Here is a 15791-nt window from a genome sequence, read left to right as displayed (position 1 = left end):
ACACGCGCGCGCGCGCACACACACGCACACGCACACGCACACGCACACGCACACGCACACGCGCACACACACACACACACACACACACACACACACGCACACACGCACGCACGCCAACAAACTAGCCAATCAGGCGTTAACGTCCCTCCGGGCGATGGCATCCAGAGTCCATCCTCCCTAAGCCAAACACACGTGGAATCGTGGATCCCCCAGTCAGTCAGTCAGAAACAGAAACAACAACAACATGGCAACAACAAGCCACGGGCTCACATACGACGGCTGCAATTTCTTCAGGCAGAGATTAGTGTTGTCCACAATCAGTGGGAAACGGCTGAAAATAAAGAACATACGGTCTAAAGACGACAACCCGGGGCTCCGCGGTAAGTAACATCACCACCAACCAAAACAACACCGCCACATGTGGCGCGTCCGCCCGTCGCAGTTTCTTCTGGGCTGGGTGGGTTAGCATGTCGGCTAAAGCTAGCTGTTACGCAGTTAGGAGTTGTGTTTCCCACTGACTCGCTATATGTGGGAACGTAACGTTATGTGCTCCGAACGGGACGACGCCTGTCATGGCAAAAATGCCGGAGCTGTTTTTATTGTTTTTATTTGATTCAATAAGCATAGAATACTAGGAGAATGGTGGTGGGGATCACACAGTTGCATGGTGGGTGGCTCACAGGCAGTGAAACTGAAACATCCTCCATTCCTCAATCTTATAAACTATAATTTTTGTATCTCTGAATGAATACTAAACATGGATTGTGTTTACGTTATGAGGACAAACGCAACAGGCATTTTGGGATGCTCTGGCCGCCCGTGTGGGGCACAGTGGGCACTGACTCAAACCCTTCATTCCACCAGGTCAGCTAGGTGGGCACTGGGGACATCTGCATGGGCACCTCAATTGCCTATTTTGTCCACATCTTTTGAAAGAAAAAACATTTGAAAAAAGGAATCTAAAGTATACATTCAACGTTTTGTTTGTGCACCATTGCAACAATTATTGTAGAAAGTTCAAGCATGTTCTAATCGCGTATACTTTACTTAACTGAAAAAAACATTTTCCAAATACTTTTTTTTTCTTTTTACATTTTGGACTGGTGGAAAAAATAGCCAATTTAACACCAAGCACTCTTCCTTGGGACTCTTCCTTGGTGCCCACCTATTACCACCTATTACCTGTTACCAGCTGTGATGACCAATGTGACCATTGATTATTTATTGATACCAATTAAATCAGACTTATAGCAAGAAGAATGACTTAACATATAACAGCGCTTACTTTTTTCTACACAGATTTTGAGGCCAGCTTCATCAGACTATTGGACAAAGTGACCAATGGGACCAGAATAGAGATCAACCAAACAGGTGAGTTCATAGCACTGTTGGATTTCAAGTAAATGTGTAGCGAACTCTTGAATGTCAAGGACCTCCCTTTGACAGCATACAAATGGAATGAAATGGACCCTTGTGGGTCCATTTGGTTCCATGTGCATGCTGTCAAGAGAGTTACAGACTTGTAAGGGTCAATTTAGAACGCCTCTAGGAACCTTGAGACTAGTCACTTCACTGGACTGGACCCCACTTTCTTATCAGTTTTTATACCAAAATCATAATTTCTTACAACATTACGATTATGCAGCACAAATTCTCTTAAAGAGGCATATAATTCAGTTCTTACCATTATATCCAGCTCAAATTACAATTGAATAAGTGCCACTTCGTTCACTGTGATGTTTTGGTTCCGACGTGGGGCATTGTTTATAATATGGGATCAAAGTGGCTGTTCACCATAAACATTACTTAAATTTGCTTAATTTGAGTTATGAATCTAATGATGAACTTGACTTGTTGAAATTGATGTTGTTATTTTTGTTGTGTTTCTTGGCGCCCATAAGCCAGGGTCATAACAAAATGAGCTGTATGAATCTGCTGTTTTTAAGCTTGTTAACGTTTTTATAGGGAATTTTCTCTGAAGTCAGTTTGCTCCAATGTGGAGATACCATGGTTGATCATATTCCTGACCTTTAATTCAAGCTTAACCCTTCTGGAGGGAAGTAGCAGCACTTATATCAAACATTCTGGGTTTCAGAATAGGTACTTCATTCACATCCTTGTATAGCCGTAGCTATAGACCTAACAGACAGCCGCGGACGTTTTCTGCTGTCTCCCGGCTTCTTTTCCGGGTTTTTAGACACCTGGTGGATGGAAATTAAGCTCCACCCACACGGCTGACTGCCACGGGGGCAAGCGTTTCCGGGAATCTGTCCGTCGCGGCATTCAGCCGCGTGGGTGGAGCTTCTTTTCCATCCACCAACTGTCTTAAAAACCCGGAAAAGGCGCTGGTCGACAGAGAAATCGGCCGCGGCTGTCGGCTCAGGTCTGGAAACGCTGTATCTTGGACAAATCCTGGATGGACTAAGGCAGGATGTTTCCTATCTGCTTAAAATTCTACTTTCAGCAGCAAGAATATCTATTCCAGGGAACTGGTTGCAGAAAAAAACTCCTACTACTGGCCGATTTGTCAATATTGTGAAACAATTGCATCTTCTAGAGCAGAACTGGGCAAAAAAAAGATGGGAAAATGGCTCGAACATTTAGGTAGCAGGCCAGATCTCTTGTGAACATGAGTTGCATCATCTATTATATCTCAAATCCTGTAAACATGTTTCTGTTATTGGTACCGAACGCCAATAACCTCTTTACTTTTTATTTCCTGTCTTTTTATGTTTATGTGCTATTGTTTGTATGTCTTACACAAATTTCGTAATTAAAAGAAAAGAAAAAAAGTTTGCACCATGGGACTGCAAGTGCAAACCCCAATAGTTCCATGGAACATGAACCCATTTAAACCGAGAACGCATCTGTGTCATTTTAGATTTTTTTTGTGTTGGCTATTCAAAAATGTTAAACATACAAGCTCACAGGCATGCCACTTAGTGCCGCACTGCCCAGCTTGTACATCTGTTATTTTTGAAAATTTTTGAAGTGTGATTTAGAAGGCAAATTTGTAGAATTGGCCTCGGGTCTTAACCCATTCTGGGCTGGAACCCCTTTGGGTGTTCTAACCCTTCTGGACGGGAACCCCTCTTGGGGTTCTGTACAGTATGTACAGTATTTAAAAATGACAAAGAAATTGATGCTGCTATATAAATATTTGAAGTTTTTCAGAAAACTTAGGTCAGGATTTAGAAGGCTTTTTAGAATCGGCTTCAGTCCAAAATGGGTTAACACAATCATTCCCGGGATTCCTTGGCCGCTTTTACTCTGACCCAACCCGTCGGTTGGATTCCCTAGGACGTGTGGACACGTCGGATGGACGGAACCTGTTAATGGGTTGAAAATAACTACCCAATCTACTGAATTTCCAATCCCAACCATATTGTTTCTATGCCCTCTAGGTACTGTGCTGAGCTATCAGCCTGGGTTACTGTATGGGGGCTCAGTAGAGCACGAGTGCAACCCTCTGAGGTCCATCGGGTACTACTTGGAGGCCCTGCTCATGTTAGCTCCATTCATGAAGAACTCTCTAAAGATCACTCTGAAGGGAGTCACCAACGACCTTACCGACCCTTCGGTGAGCACACGTTTTTTTTAATCCCTCCTCCCCTATATAGAGCTGTTGTCTCGAGTAGGATGTTTTAGTTGATGCTTAATTGTCATACAAATAATTGCAATTAACACTTTTAATTGTCTTTGGCATTGAACATAATACAATTTTTAATTTCCGAATAACTTCAATAATAATTGTATACTTTCCAAAACATGTAAAAATAACTTATGTTGAAAGCTCGTAGATCTGCTATTTCTCCTATTTTTTTTAGAAAATGTATGAACATTTTTGAACATGGAAACTATTATGCAAAATAATTGTGATTGTCTCATAATTGCGATTAGACGATTATGTAGTAATTGTGACAGGCGCACCCCGATAACCTGCCAAACAGAGAGTGCTGCAGTGAAAAGTTGACAACATGAATGTCCTTTTTTTTAACTGCAAGAATTATTGTGATCATTTCAAGTTTAGTTAGTTAGTAATGGTATTGATCAGGCATCCAGCAAAGTAGTTGTTATACATGGTAGTTTAAGTATCTATGCTTTTATGTGTCCTACAGTATCTCTGTTTTTAATCCATTTTGACCTGAGATCAGATTCTAAAAATGTCTTCTACATCCTGACAGTTTTCTGAAAAAGCTATGTTTCTATGTCAGTTGTTCTTCGATTTTTCAAAAATAGCAGACCTACAAGCTCGTAGCACGCCACTCGGTGGCGCGCTATGAGCTTGTAGATCTGCTATTTTTCAATAGCTAAAGCATAACATACACCAAAAGGGGTTCCCGCCCAAAATGGGTTAATATGTAGGCTATATTGTTAACGTAAATTAGTTTTAGTTTACTACAAGGAAAAAGGTGAGGGTAAACCATAATGTACCTATCTACCATTACTGAATTGATCTAAACTACAGTTGGCATTTCTCAACCTTAAGCTAATTATTTCTCCTGAAGGTCGATCTACTGAAGTTTACAGCTATCCCGCTGATGAAGAGGTTTGGCATTGATGGCGAGGGCATGGATATCAAGGTGAGCATTTGTAGATACTTGTAGTCGTGGCTATCCTAACTGCAGTGTGTTATAAAAGTAATAATAACTAGAAAAAGTGCCCTTCCGGGCACAGGTCTCTACCAGGAGGATAGGAGTGTGTGTGATGTTTGGCAAAATGTTTAGGAGGATGTTTTTTTTTTTTTTGCAACAATTTTCTTCATTTTGTTGAGGAAATGCAGAGCCAGATCACTCATAGCATCTCTGAGGATAGAATTCTGGATGAGCAGGACATGTGCAGCATTTTGTACAAAACGGGCCACTCCTGAAAACTTTGGAAGGCAATCTTAGCCAATCAGTGTACAATCTGAGAAATCCAACAGACTCGTCTTGATCACATGACTACAGAGATCATGTGTACCGATTGCCATTTCTTCATACGCCTTTGATGGCAATTGGATGATTTGAGGCATTTTGTTCCAAAAATGTGTTTTGCAAAAATCAACCTGTGGTGCTATAACAGGCCAATGTGAAAAGGGTGGGATATATTCCTCAGCCTAGTAAAAAAATGTGTGAAAGATTTCACGTAAATTGCATGCTGCGTTCATGATTTGAGGCTATTGTTCAAAACGGGGCAATCTTGCAAACTGAAAGCCAATTATAGCCAATTAGGATGGAATATGAAATATCAGACAGATCCGACTTGAGCACATGACCATAGAGATACTGTGTAACGATTTGTGAGATTTTTGGACAGAATCTGGAGGAGTAATATCAAAAAATGTGTTTTACAATAGTCGGCCTCCTGGTGGCGCTATAAAAGGCAGATGCGGAAAATGCAGGTCAAAGGTTTGTCCTTGGCCTCTAGGGAGTGTGCATGCAACGTTTCACGCAGATCAGTGCAGTTTTAGGTAAAAAATGTGAAAAGCTGCCTCATGGTGGCGCTATAACAGGCCGTTCTGGAAAATGTGGGGCAGAGGTTCATCGTTGGCATCCAGGGAGTGTGTGTGCAAAGTTTGGCATCGACCGGGTTAATACTTATTACCTCTGTGGAATCTTTCTTTTGGAGATTCTCTCATACTGTACCTCATGTTATTTACAATATGTTGAGATTAGAGTTCTTTCTTTCTTTCTCCCTCCCTCCCTCCAAGGTTGTAAAGAGAGGGATGGCCCCTAATGGAGGCGGAGAGGTAGTCTTTACCTGCCCTGTTCGTCGTACCATCAGGCCAGTCCAACTGACAGACCCTGGGAAAATCAAGAGGATCAGAGGAATGGCGTATCCTTCTCATGATGACTAAATGCAAACAAATATTCCTTAACCCATTTAGACCTGAGGACGATTCTACAAATGCCTTCTAAATCCTGACAGTTTTCTGAAAAACCCATGTTTCTATGTCGTTCTCAAACATTTTCATGTCAAGGACCCCCAAAAATATAATGTATTTGGCCGCCGATCCCCATCTGAAAATATGTTGTTCCAGAAGCAAAGATTTGAGTTAAAAACGTTCGCTCTGAAAGAATATATTCAAAAATAGCAGACTTACAAGCTGCTATGAGCTTGTAGATCTGCTATTTTTCAATAGCTAAAGTATAACAATGCTTAAAACACCAAAAGGGGTTCCCGCCCAAAATGGGTTTTAACTCGTATATCAGTTTGTTTGTCTGTTAGTCCTTGCTCAGAGGAACACCCCAAATACGCTTGACCACAGCATCACATCTACAATATGTTACTACGTACAGTAGCTACTAGCTACCACCAAAGACGGCTACCCAACAACCTGCTTTACTGTCACGTATCTGGTGTTTGTATTAACTGTCATTTTTTTGACGGATCAAAACCCCTTGACTGTACAAAACCCAGGTTTTCGGTACGAGTCTCACCCCAGATGGCCAATCGGGTAGTGGAATCCGCCAGGAGTATCCTCAACAAGTTCATTCCAGACATTTACATCTACACAGACCACATGAAGGGGATCAGCTCTGGCAAGTAGGTCCTACAACAACCAAAATATGTCTTTTTTTTATATGTTTTTCACGTGTCCGTTTCCCCTGCAGGACAGAAGTTGGACGATAACAATGAACCATCACATTTGCTTATATTTTCCCTATGGTTATATCATTCAAGTTTACTAGAATGAATTGGCAACAACTGAGCCATCCACAAATGCTAGATGTTTTCCTTCTTTTAATCCCAGATCTCCGGGCTTTGGTTTGACCCTGGTTGCAGAGACTGTGAATGGGTGCTTCCTTAGTGCTGAGCTGTGCTCGACGCCCAAGGGGCAGGGAGACCCTATGCTGCCGGAGGATTTGGGCAGGAGCTGTGCCAAACTGCTTCTGGAGGAGATATATAGGGTGGGTACTGCAAATACACAAAAAAGACAAATCTTTTATTCAACTTAACCCATTTAGGCCTGACGTCGAAATTGAAAAAAAAAATGTCTTCAAAATTTTCTGAAATAACTGTTTCTATATCAGTGGTGCTCAATATATCAAGGACCCCAAAAATGATATGTAATTGGCCACTGAGCCCCATCTGAAAAGATGTTAGGAAACCCTCAGAAGCAAAGAGTTGAGTTAAAAACGTTGTCTCTGAAAGAATATATATTCAAAGATTTGTGCCACATTTTCACGATTTTTCAAAAATAGCAGACCTACAAGCTCGTAGCGCGGCACTCGGTGCTGTGTCTGTGCGTGTCTGTCTGTGTGTCTGTCTGTTTGACTGTCTGCGTAAACATGGAGAGCTGTCACTGTGTGTGGGGATCCGAGTGGAGACTCATCTTGTTTATAAATACTTCAAAATGAATAAACGCACGTTTAGCTCAGCATGATCTTGCGGATCTAGAGATTGTAAATTTGGGATAATTTATTTGCGCTCCCGTCTCCGCTGTGCCTCGGCCCAAAGGAACAGTGGCACACGCACCCTCACTGTGTAGTTTATGAATTGAACACATTGATAACGTTCCCTGATGCAGCTTGACACAGCCAGTCATGTGAAGGCAAATTAAATAATGCAAGAATGATGCAACCTCTCCGCCCATTCGCATCGAGTCTACCGAAGTAGAGGTGTGAATGCGACCTAAGTCACTCTTATGTCAGTGTTATGTCAACTCATTTACCGCCAACACCCCCATCTAGTGTCTGAATTGTGTACTCCAAGTCGGCCAGCCCTGTCATTTAATACAGCGAGACCTTTTAGTTTGAAAGCCGTTTCACTCGGAAACCGAGAGTCAGGAGGTAAATGATCGCTATGTAACACACACACGTACACAAACACACACACACACACACACACACACACACACACACACACACACACACACACACACACACACACACACACACACACACACAGAGAGAGAGAGAGTTGTGAGCAGCTTTATTGTACACAGGCATAACACAGCACAGTAAGAGACATGTGGACTTGTCCAAGCATATGCTTAGATAGGGCCAAACCACATGAACTCTTGTCAGACCATACCGTGGTGGACTTGATCAACAACTGCAGACCCCGCTGCCGTTGTTTACCCACATTCTCCGGTAATGACCAGCAACTCCCGTCTGGAATGCTACTGAGAGAGAACTGTCTTGACGGGAACCACAGATATAGGAAAAAGTAGAGAAACGGCATTTGCCCATTCAAATAAACATTCTTGAATGGTTGATGAAGTCGGCGTGGAAATGAGCATTTATTTGTACAGTGTCTGAAATGCGGAATGCGGAATGTTCATAGTATAATGTTCATAGTATAATGTTCATAGTTCATAGTATAAGGTTCATAGTATAATGTTCATAGTATAAAGTTCATAGTATAATGTTCATAGTATAATGTTCATAGTATAATTTCAACCGACGGCATTCCCAGTCGCGGCTGCGAGGGACAGTCCCAATTTATGGAGTTTCATCTACTGTCAACAAATACAATGTTATGTCTACTGACAGCGTTTTGCTGTTTACCGCAGCAAATGCCTTTTTCTTTCCGTCGTTTCTAAGACAAACGGGGCAGAGAGAGAGAGCACATGAACACATGAGTTGTAGGATAGAGGCCGACAGGCCCTCTTTCTTTTCCCCCTCTTTCACTCACACATGCTCCCCCTTTCCATCTCACATGAGCCACCAGACACAATGGATGTCAGGTGGTTTCACATCCAATTCATTAACGTGACACAGCTGTGAATACCAAAAACTATGTTGTTTTATTTAGAGAGTCCCTCTATATCTTTGACCCACTCAAACGAGTTTAGATAGCAAAGTCTGCTATGACAGGCTTTTGTTGGTGCCGTTTAATTGGATACTTAAGGTGTGCTAATGACTCGCTATGCATATTTATCAGCGTACGCTCATAATTCAAGGCATGTGATTGAGATTTAAGTGCAACATCACTAAATACCTGCTGTGTATATTATAATGTGTATATATATATATTTATTTTTTATCTCAGATTATGAAGTAGTGTAACGGTTACCACTTAAACTTTATATACTTTTTTTTACCCGTTGTCCCACAGGGGTCTGTACAATGTCCCCTACTTTTTGAGTGGTGCAACCACTCCAAGGAACAGCAATGTCCGTGTTAACCTGTGTGTGGCTATATGAGTACCAGTAGGGGCAAAAGTGGCGCTGTTGTACCAGAAACAGAGAGAGAGAGAGAGAGGCAGGGGGGGAGGGGAGAGGGGAGTTGCACCACTCAGTTCACACAGGTGTGATTTCTCCCTCTACACTGAACTCTTCAAGCAAAAATAGCGATGGCGTGATTGAGCTTGAAGATCTGCTAATTTTGTTTGTTAGCCCAGAACTTTTACATTTTATTTGTACCTTTTTTGTTTTAATTTAACCAGGCAAAACCGATTAAGAACATTCTTATTTACAACAGCCGCCTGGCAAAAGGCAAGGCCTCTTGAGAGAGAGATAGAGAGAGAGAGAGAGAGAGAGAGAGAGAGAGAGAGGGCAAAGGGTGGGGGTAATAGAAAGCTAATGCTAAAGGCATAAAGCTCATGTATGGATGATGTGTCAGACTTTATAATCCATGTTTAGAAATGCTCGATGGATGATGGAATGTTACTGCTATTTGAGGTTGAAGTGGTAGGCTATGGAAAACAGTTAGGTCAGGCTTGATGAAGCTATGTCATTGTGCCTTGCGCAGTGTGTCTCCCCCAAGTGTAATATGATTATGATGAGACTCACAGTGAATGTGCATGTCATTACACACACACACACACACACACACACACACACACACACACACACAATCAAAACGTATTCAATTACGGCCAGTGGATCTGTGACTTCTGTTTGCAACTGCCTCTCTCACCCCTCTTCTCATAAGAGCCATGTGAGTCCAGTTAGCCTGGGCAGAGTAGTGCTGATTAACTCTGAAAGAGAAATTGTGTCGGGTGTCCTCTAAGACCGTGCACTAGGGTGCGGTACTAACCTTTTCTGCCTAGCAGCCTTGGGAACATGGTCGATTCAAATCATTCAACCATTCCGAATGTTTTTTGTTTTCTTTTGGGGTTTTTAAAAGCAGTGATACTGGCTGGTCGGAATTGAAGAGCGCCTCAGTCGTGTCCAAAGTGATAGGATGGGTGATTGCTACATTGGAGCACTTGGGAAAAGAGAGGAGAAATGGTTGACACCAGAAAGAGAGATGGACAAATCGTCTGCTTGGGGATTGTTAATCTGAAACCGTGGAAAAAGTGCTGGAGTCCTCTTTGAGGACATATAGGCACCCCTGTACGCACGCATGTGTTTGTTTTATGGTTAATCAGTACAGTCCTCTGTGGGTTATAGTAAACGAGAACTTACACGATGGACATTTTGTTTCTGGAAGAGACGCGAACAGTACATCGGGAGCTGATGGAAGTGTTGGAAATATGACATTTCTCTTCCTGATTGATAAGTATTGAAAAGTATATTTTATATATATATATCCACTGTCACTGCTATTTATCTATAAGTTGTGCTGTTAGCTGTACTCTGCATTGATTTCCGTTTAGCAGTAGGTAGATTTTCCTTTGGAGGGGTTATGGACAATGTCGGTACGGCGGTGTCCTTTTTTTCTCGTTCGCTTTGGTTTCCATTCGCACTAATTGGCAAGGTCTTGGTCTGGATTAGCCTGTAACAACTGCCCTGCAAACTTGCCACCATTCAAAGTCAAATGTGTCATATTGAGTGAAAATAATATAGCACTACCCATGCAGAATTGTGTAGATCCAAATGAGATTCTAATTCGTGAGATGAGATTCCCTATCGTTCTGTTTGAGTGTGACGATACGGCCAACGGAGATGTGTTGGAGGCTAGCGAGAAAACGGCTCGGAGGAGGACCGATCGAATGGGTAAACTGAAAGTGATCTCGCCGGGAGGTTTATCGGGTTTATAGTTTGAGAACGACTTTTTCCTTGTAGTAAACTAAAACTAATTTACGTTAACAATATAGCCTACATATTAACCCATTTTGGGCGGGAACCCCTTTTGGTGTATGTTATGCTTTAGCTATTGAAAAATAGCAGATCTACAAGCTCATAGCGCGCCACCGAGTGGCGCGCTACGAGCTTGTAGGTCTGCTATTTTTGAAAAATCGAAGAACGACTGACATAGAAACATAGGTTTTTCAGAAAACTGTCAGGATTTAGAAGACATTATTAGAATCTGATCTCAGGTCTAAATGGGTTAATGGAGAATTGTGGTGAGTACTGTACACTCTACTGTACATGCAAGGCAGGCCCTAAAATGCGCCTCAACATATTGAGATGGCAACTAGAAAGTGTGTTTCTACACCATCTTTTACTCCTGGAAAACAAATTGCTGGACTGAAAAGACCTAAGACAATGCTGTGTTTAAAGGGAAACGGCTGGGTTTTATATCCGTTATTTACAGTGGTACAGCGGGCATACTTTGAAAAACAACAGAAACAGTAGCAGCACTATAGGGTTCAAAAACCTAAGAAAGTCCAATCTTAACCTATTTAGACCTGAGCTCGATTCTACAATTGTCTTCTAAATCCTGACAGTTTTCTGAAAAACTTTGCTCAACCTTTTTCATGTCAAAGACCCCCAGAATTATCTGTATTTGGCCGCCGACCCCCATCTGAAAATATGTTGTTCCAGGGACCCCCCCAGAAGCAAAGATTTGAGTTAAAACATAGAAAGAATATATATTCAAAGATTTAAGGCACATTTTCACAATTCAAAAAAGAATAGCAGACCTACAAGCTCGTAGAGCTGCTATTTTTCTATAGCTAAAGTATAACATAACGCTTGAAACACCAAAAGGGGTTCCCGCCCAGAATGGGTTAAGTGCCTCATGACTAAGTATTTTGGGGAAGAAGACGGAAGCGTCTACGCGGCCTTCCCCACAAGTAGCAGGAGTTGGTGCAAGACCATCTCTTGCGAAACTTATGTCAGTCACCACCCAGTCGTCATCCTGGCTCACCAAGGGTCAAGACCAGGGCATGGAGCGGACATCCTGACCGCCAAAGGGCCATGGCCTATCAGTTCTACAGCTAACCAAGTATTTAACCTGCCAACAATTAATTGCATTTAGCATTTGAATGGAACCTACGGTTCTTTTAAGCACAAATTTCATCTGCTGTGACCACGGATATGTAAGGAATTGGCATATGTGTTTTCATACAAATTACTTCTATATAACCACATCTTTTGTAATGGTAAGTAATATCCAAGCAGTTGACTTATTATGTAAATATATATTAGAATAGTAGTAGAATTATTAATAATTTTTTTTATTTTTTTATTTTTTTTAGATATATTTTTTGTGGCTTTCGCCTTTATTTTCTTTTTATAGAGGGATAGGTATACAGTAGGCTGACAGGAAATGGGGAGATAGAGATGGGGGGGGGTGACACGCAGTAAAGGCCGTCGGGATCGGGAGTCGAACCCGCGGCACACTGCCAGACTGGATTACCAGCCAAGGTGCCCAGACGGCTACGCCAGCCGCCCGGGCCAATAATTAATTATTATTACTAAAATATGTTTTTTCACTATGGCTTTACTTTTTTATTTTTTTTTGATGTTTTGCATCGTTGCATCTTTTGTTTTTGCAGTGCGTGAAAAATAGTCATTTGTTTACATTGTGTAGCCACCCAGTCCAAATGGTGAATTCCAGGCTAGTCGGTGGTATGGGATGCCTTTTCTTAAAACAATGTTGCCATGGTTTTGTTCACATGATTAATGTAATTGAATCATATTCCTGCTGACCGTCTGTCACAATGTCCATGTTGCCACACACACATACATAGGGCGCACTTGGAAATGGATGAATGCACACCACAGGATATTAACCCTATTTAGCCCAGGCCTGTCCACATTTACACACAAGTCTAATTTAGAGGAATGGTTTGAAAAGGCCCTCACTATAGGTTCGTTGTTCTTTTTTTTCCTTCTTCCTTATAGCGCGTGTCCAGTCACCCTAAGTCTTAATGGGTGTCATAGTGGGTGCACAAAGATGCATAGCTGACGAGTTAACCATGGTGGCATGTGATGCCTGAGACTAGACCTTCTGTCCTCGGATATGTGGACAGAGGAAGGGAAAGGCAACAGATGGCTTAACCCATTTTAGGCGGGAACCCCTGTCGGTGTTTTAAGCGTTATGTTGTACTTTAGCTATTGAAAAATAGCAGATCTACAAGCTCATAGCGCGGCACGGAGTGCCGCCCTACGAGCTCTGCTATTTTTGAAAAATTGTGAAAATGTGGTACAAATCTTTGAATATATATTCTTTCAGAGCGAACGTTTTTAACTCAAATCTTAGCTTCTGGAAGGTCCCTGGAACAACATATGGGGGTCGGCGTGCAATTACATATATTTTTGGGGGTCCTTGACATGAAAATGTTTGAGAACGACTGACATAGAAACATAGGTTTTTCAGAAAACTGTCATGATTAAGAAGAGATTTTGTAGAATCGAGTTCAGGTCTAAATGGGTTAAGGAAAGCATGAGGGATTATGCATACTGGGGAAGACGAGTTAAGATGGTTATAGCATACATTCATACTGGGGGAGACGAGTTAAGATGGTTATAGCATACATTCACATGGAGAAAGGAAACCGTTGCTGGCTTTTCAGACATACATTTTTATAAAGGTCTACTTCTGTTTGTTGAATAGTATATCGTTGGTGCACCTGGTGTTAAGATTGTCCCTGGTCCACTCCCATTATTTTGGATTATGAACGAATTTATCACATGTGTATCTGAGGCTGAAACCTCTGATAGTCCTCTGTCAGTAAGTCTGCTATGATCATGACATTTGAGTTGATTCATTGTATAATTAATGGAAACTATTCCAACGGTTATGCAAAAATGTATGTGATTAGCTCAAATGAATTGCAATCAGGTGACCATGTAATAATTGTGACCTCTTTTTTATATATATATATATATATATATATATATATATATATATATATATAATACCACATAACTCCAAAATGTTCATTTTTCAGGAAATTAAAAATATATATTTTTCTAGGAAATTACGAAAACCTTTTATATATTTTGAAAACAAAGCAATACTGCCTCATCAAAGTTGGTGTTGTGACTTTTATATATTGTCAATTATTTGCATGAGAAGGGGAGAGGAGGTGGGTGGAGTTTGAGGGTCCAATGGAGTTGAGAGGTTTTGTCCGAAGCGATTTTTAATACTTTTCATTATTATTACTTTTATGAATTACTATTATTACTTTTCTTTGGTTCCAATATTTTCGAAACAACACACAGACTAAACGGTGTTCAATAGCACTGATTAATGCAAAAAAAAAACTAAAAAAATGGATTTAGGAGGTTTCCACCCGACAGCAACGATATGTACGTTGTGTGATCGATACTTGTGTTGGACCTACACGATAACACTGACGACAACAAGTACGTCCTCATGGGGTCACAGAGTTCTTTCTCTACCTCAGTGACGTATGTTAGTGTTGATGTTTTTGAAGCTGATGCACACATAACCCCTCCTCCTCCGCCCCCCATGAATTATCTCTCTTTTTGTTGTTCCAGGGTGGCTGCGTCGATTCCTCCAATCAGAGCCTGGCGTTGCTGTTCATGACCCTGGGTCAGCAGGACGTCTCTAAGACTTTAGTCGGACCTCTCACCCCGTACACGTAAGGCACACACGCACACACATGCACACTCAAATACCCTTCTCTGTCTACATGTAAGACACTAGCCTTGAAGTTATGACTCGGGCAGTGCTCAGGATTCAGTGTAAATAGCTGATCTGGGTCGATTTTTCGACTTAATATTTGGCAAAATGGGGATTGCGATAGTTAATGTGGTTGGTATATACACCAAGAGTAGGGAGGTGCTGACCACAGGAGTTGCAGAACTCGTCGTCCCGATCCCAAAAAAACTTTTATTTTATTTTTTAACGTTTCGACAAACGGGTATCCTCCTTTTTTTGGCATCGGGACTACGAGTTGTGCGACCTCTCCTTTCTATTTTACAGACAGAATTATCAGACAGTCTAAATTTCGGAAAAACGAAATGCATGAAAATGTTCGTCGACTGCCTTTTTTCACTGACGAAAACTAAATGAAAACTAAGCTATGATGACTAAAGCTAAGACTAAATATATTGACAATTTCATCAACAAATAAAAACTAGACTAAAATGTTAGGAAAGGACTAGTGGACAAGAGATCCAGTATAAGTCATTTTACACTTGGTCACATGCTGAAAATAGCCGATCTACAAGCTCACAACGCGTCGCAGCGTGACTAAATTAACTTTAGATTTAGTCGACTAAAATCTTATGATATTTAGTCGACTAAAACTAGACTAAACACTAAAACATTCCAGGTGACTAAAATGTGACTAAAACCAAATGAAAACGTTTCAAGAGACTATGACTAAAACTAAAATAGAAATTTGCTGCCAAAAACAACACTGGAGAGTAGTCATGCACAAGGTCTCTTGCACAAGGTCTCGTGCATGCCTCACACTATGTACAGGCCTCAGTCCTGTACATAGTGGTTATTCTTCGACAGGTCATCTCTTGGCAGGGGACAACAATCCAAAGTTCTCTCTAGTACGCACTAGGACAGGAAACGCTAGTCAAATAAACAACTTCAGGAACAAAACAAACCAGTCATTGTTTAGGTTTCCCCATTAACCTTTGGACATCCACTTTATCCGTTTTTTTAAAATGCTGTGTGTGTTTAATATAGCAGACCTACCGTACAAGCTCACAATGCGTAGCAATGACGTCACATAGTGAACTTGTAGGTCTGCTAGTTTCACAA

General features: G+C 41.4%; 2 protein-coding genes across 2 annotated transcripts in view; one reads left to right on the top strand and one right to left on the bottom strand.

Annotated features, from left to right (window-relative positions):
* Positions 1 to 166: 166 nt before the first annotated feature.
* The window catches only part of rcl1 (RNA terminal phosphate cyclase-like 1), an 18348-nt gene continuing 2723 nt past the window's right edge, over positions 167 to 15791 (top strand). Inside the window, exons 1-8 of the mRNA XM_079524506.1 lie at positions 167 to 380; positions 1300 to 1371; positions 3405 to 3580; positions 4509 to 4583; positions 5693 to 5817; positions 6403 to 6528; positions 6737 to 6893; positions 14549 to 14652. Of these exons, the coding sequence (XP_079380632.1) occupies positions 245 to 380; positions 1300 to 1371; positions 3405 to 3580; positions 4509 to 4583; positions 5693 to 5817; positions 6403 to 6528; positions 6737 to 6893; positions 14549 to 14652 (971 nt within the window). The 5' untranslated portion in view covers positions 167 to 244. The remainder of the gene's footprint in view (positions 381 to 1299; positions 1372 to 3404; positions 3581 to 4508; positions 4584 to 5692; positions 5818 to 6402; positions 6529 to 6736; positions 6894 to 14548; positions 14653 to 15791) is intronic.
* Positions 13359 to 15791, bottom strand: part of anxa3b (annexin A3b) — a 16275-nt gene continuing 13842 nt past the window's right edge. The window contains exon 15 of the transcript XR_013791929.1: positions 13359 to 13395. The gene's annotated coding sequence lies outside the window, so the exon portion shown is untranslated. The remainder of the gene's footprint in view (positions 13396 to 15791) is intronic.

The sequence above is a fragment of the Electrona antarctica genome (assembly GCF_951216825.1).
Source record: "Electrona antarctica genome assembly, chromosome: 16".
NCBI lineage: Eukaryota > Metazoa > Chordata > Actinopteri > Myctophiformes > Myctophidae > Electrona > Electrona antarctica.
The sequence above is the reverse complement of the archived record's forward strand: the minus strand, read 5'-3'. Positions and strand labels throughout refer to the sequence as shown.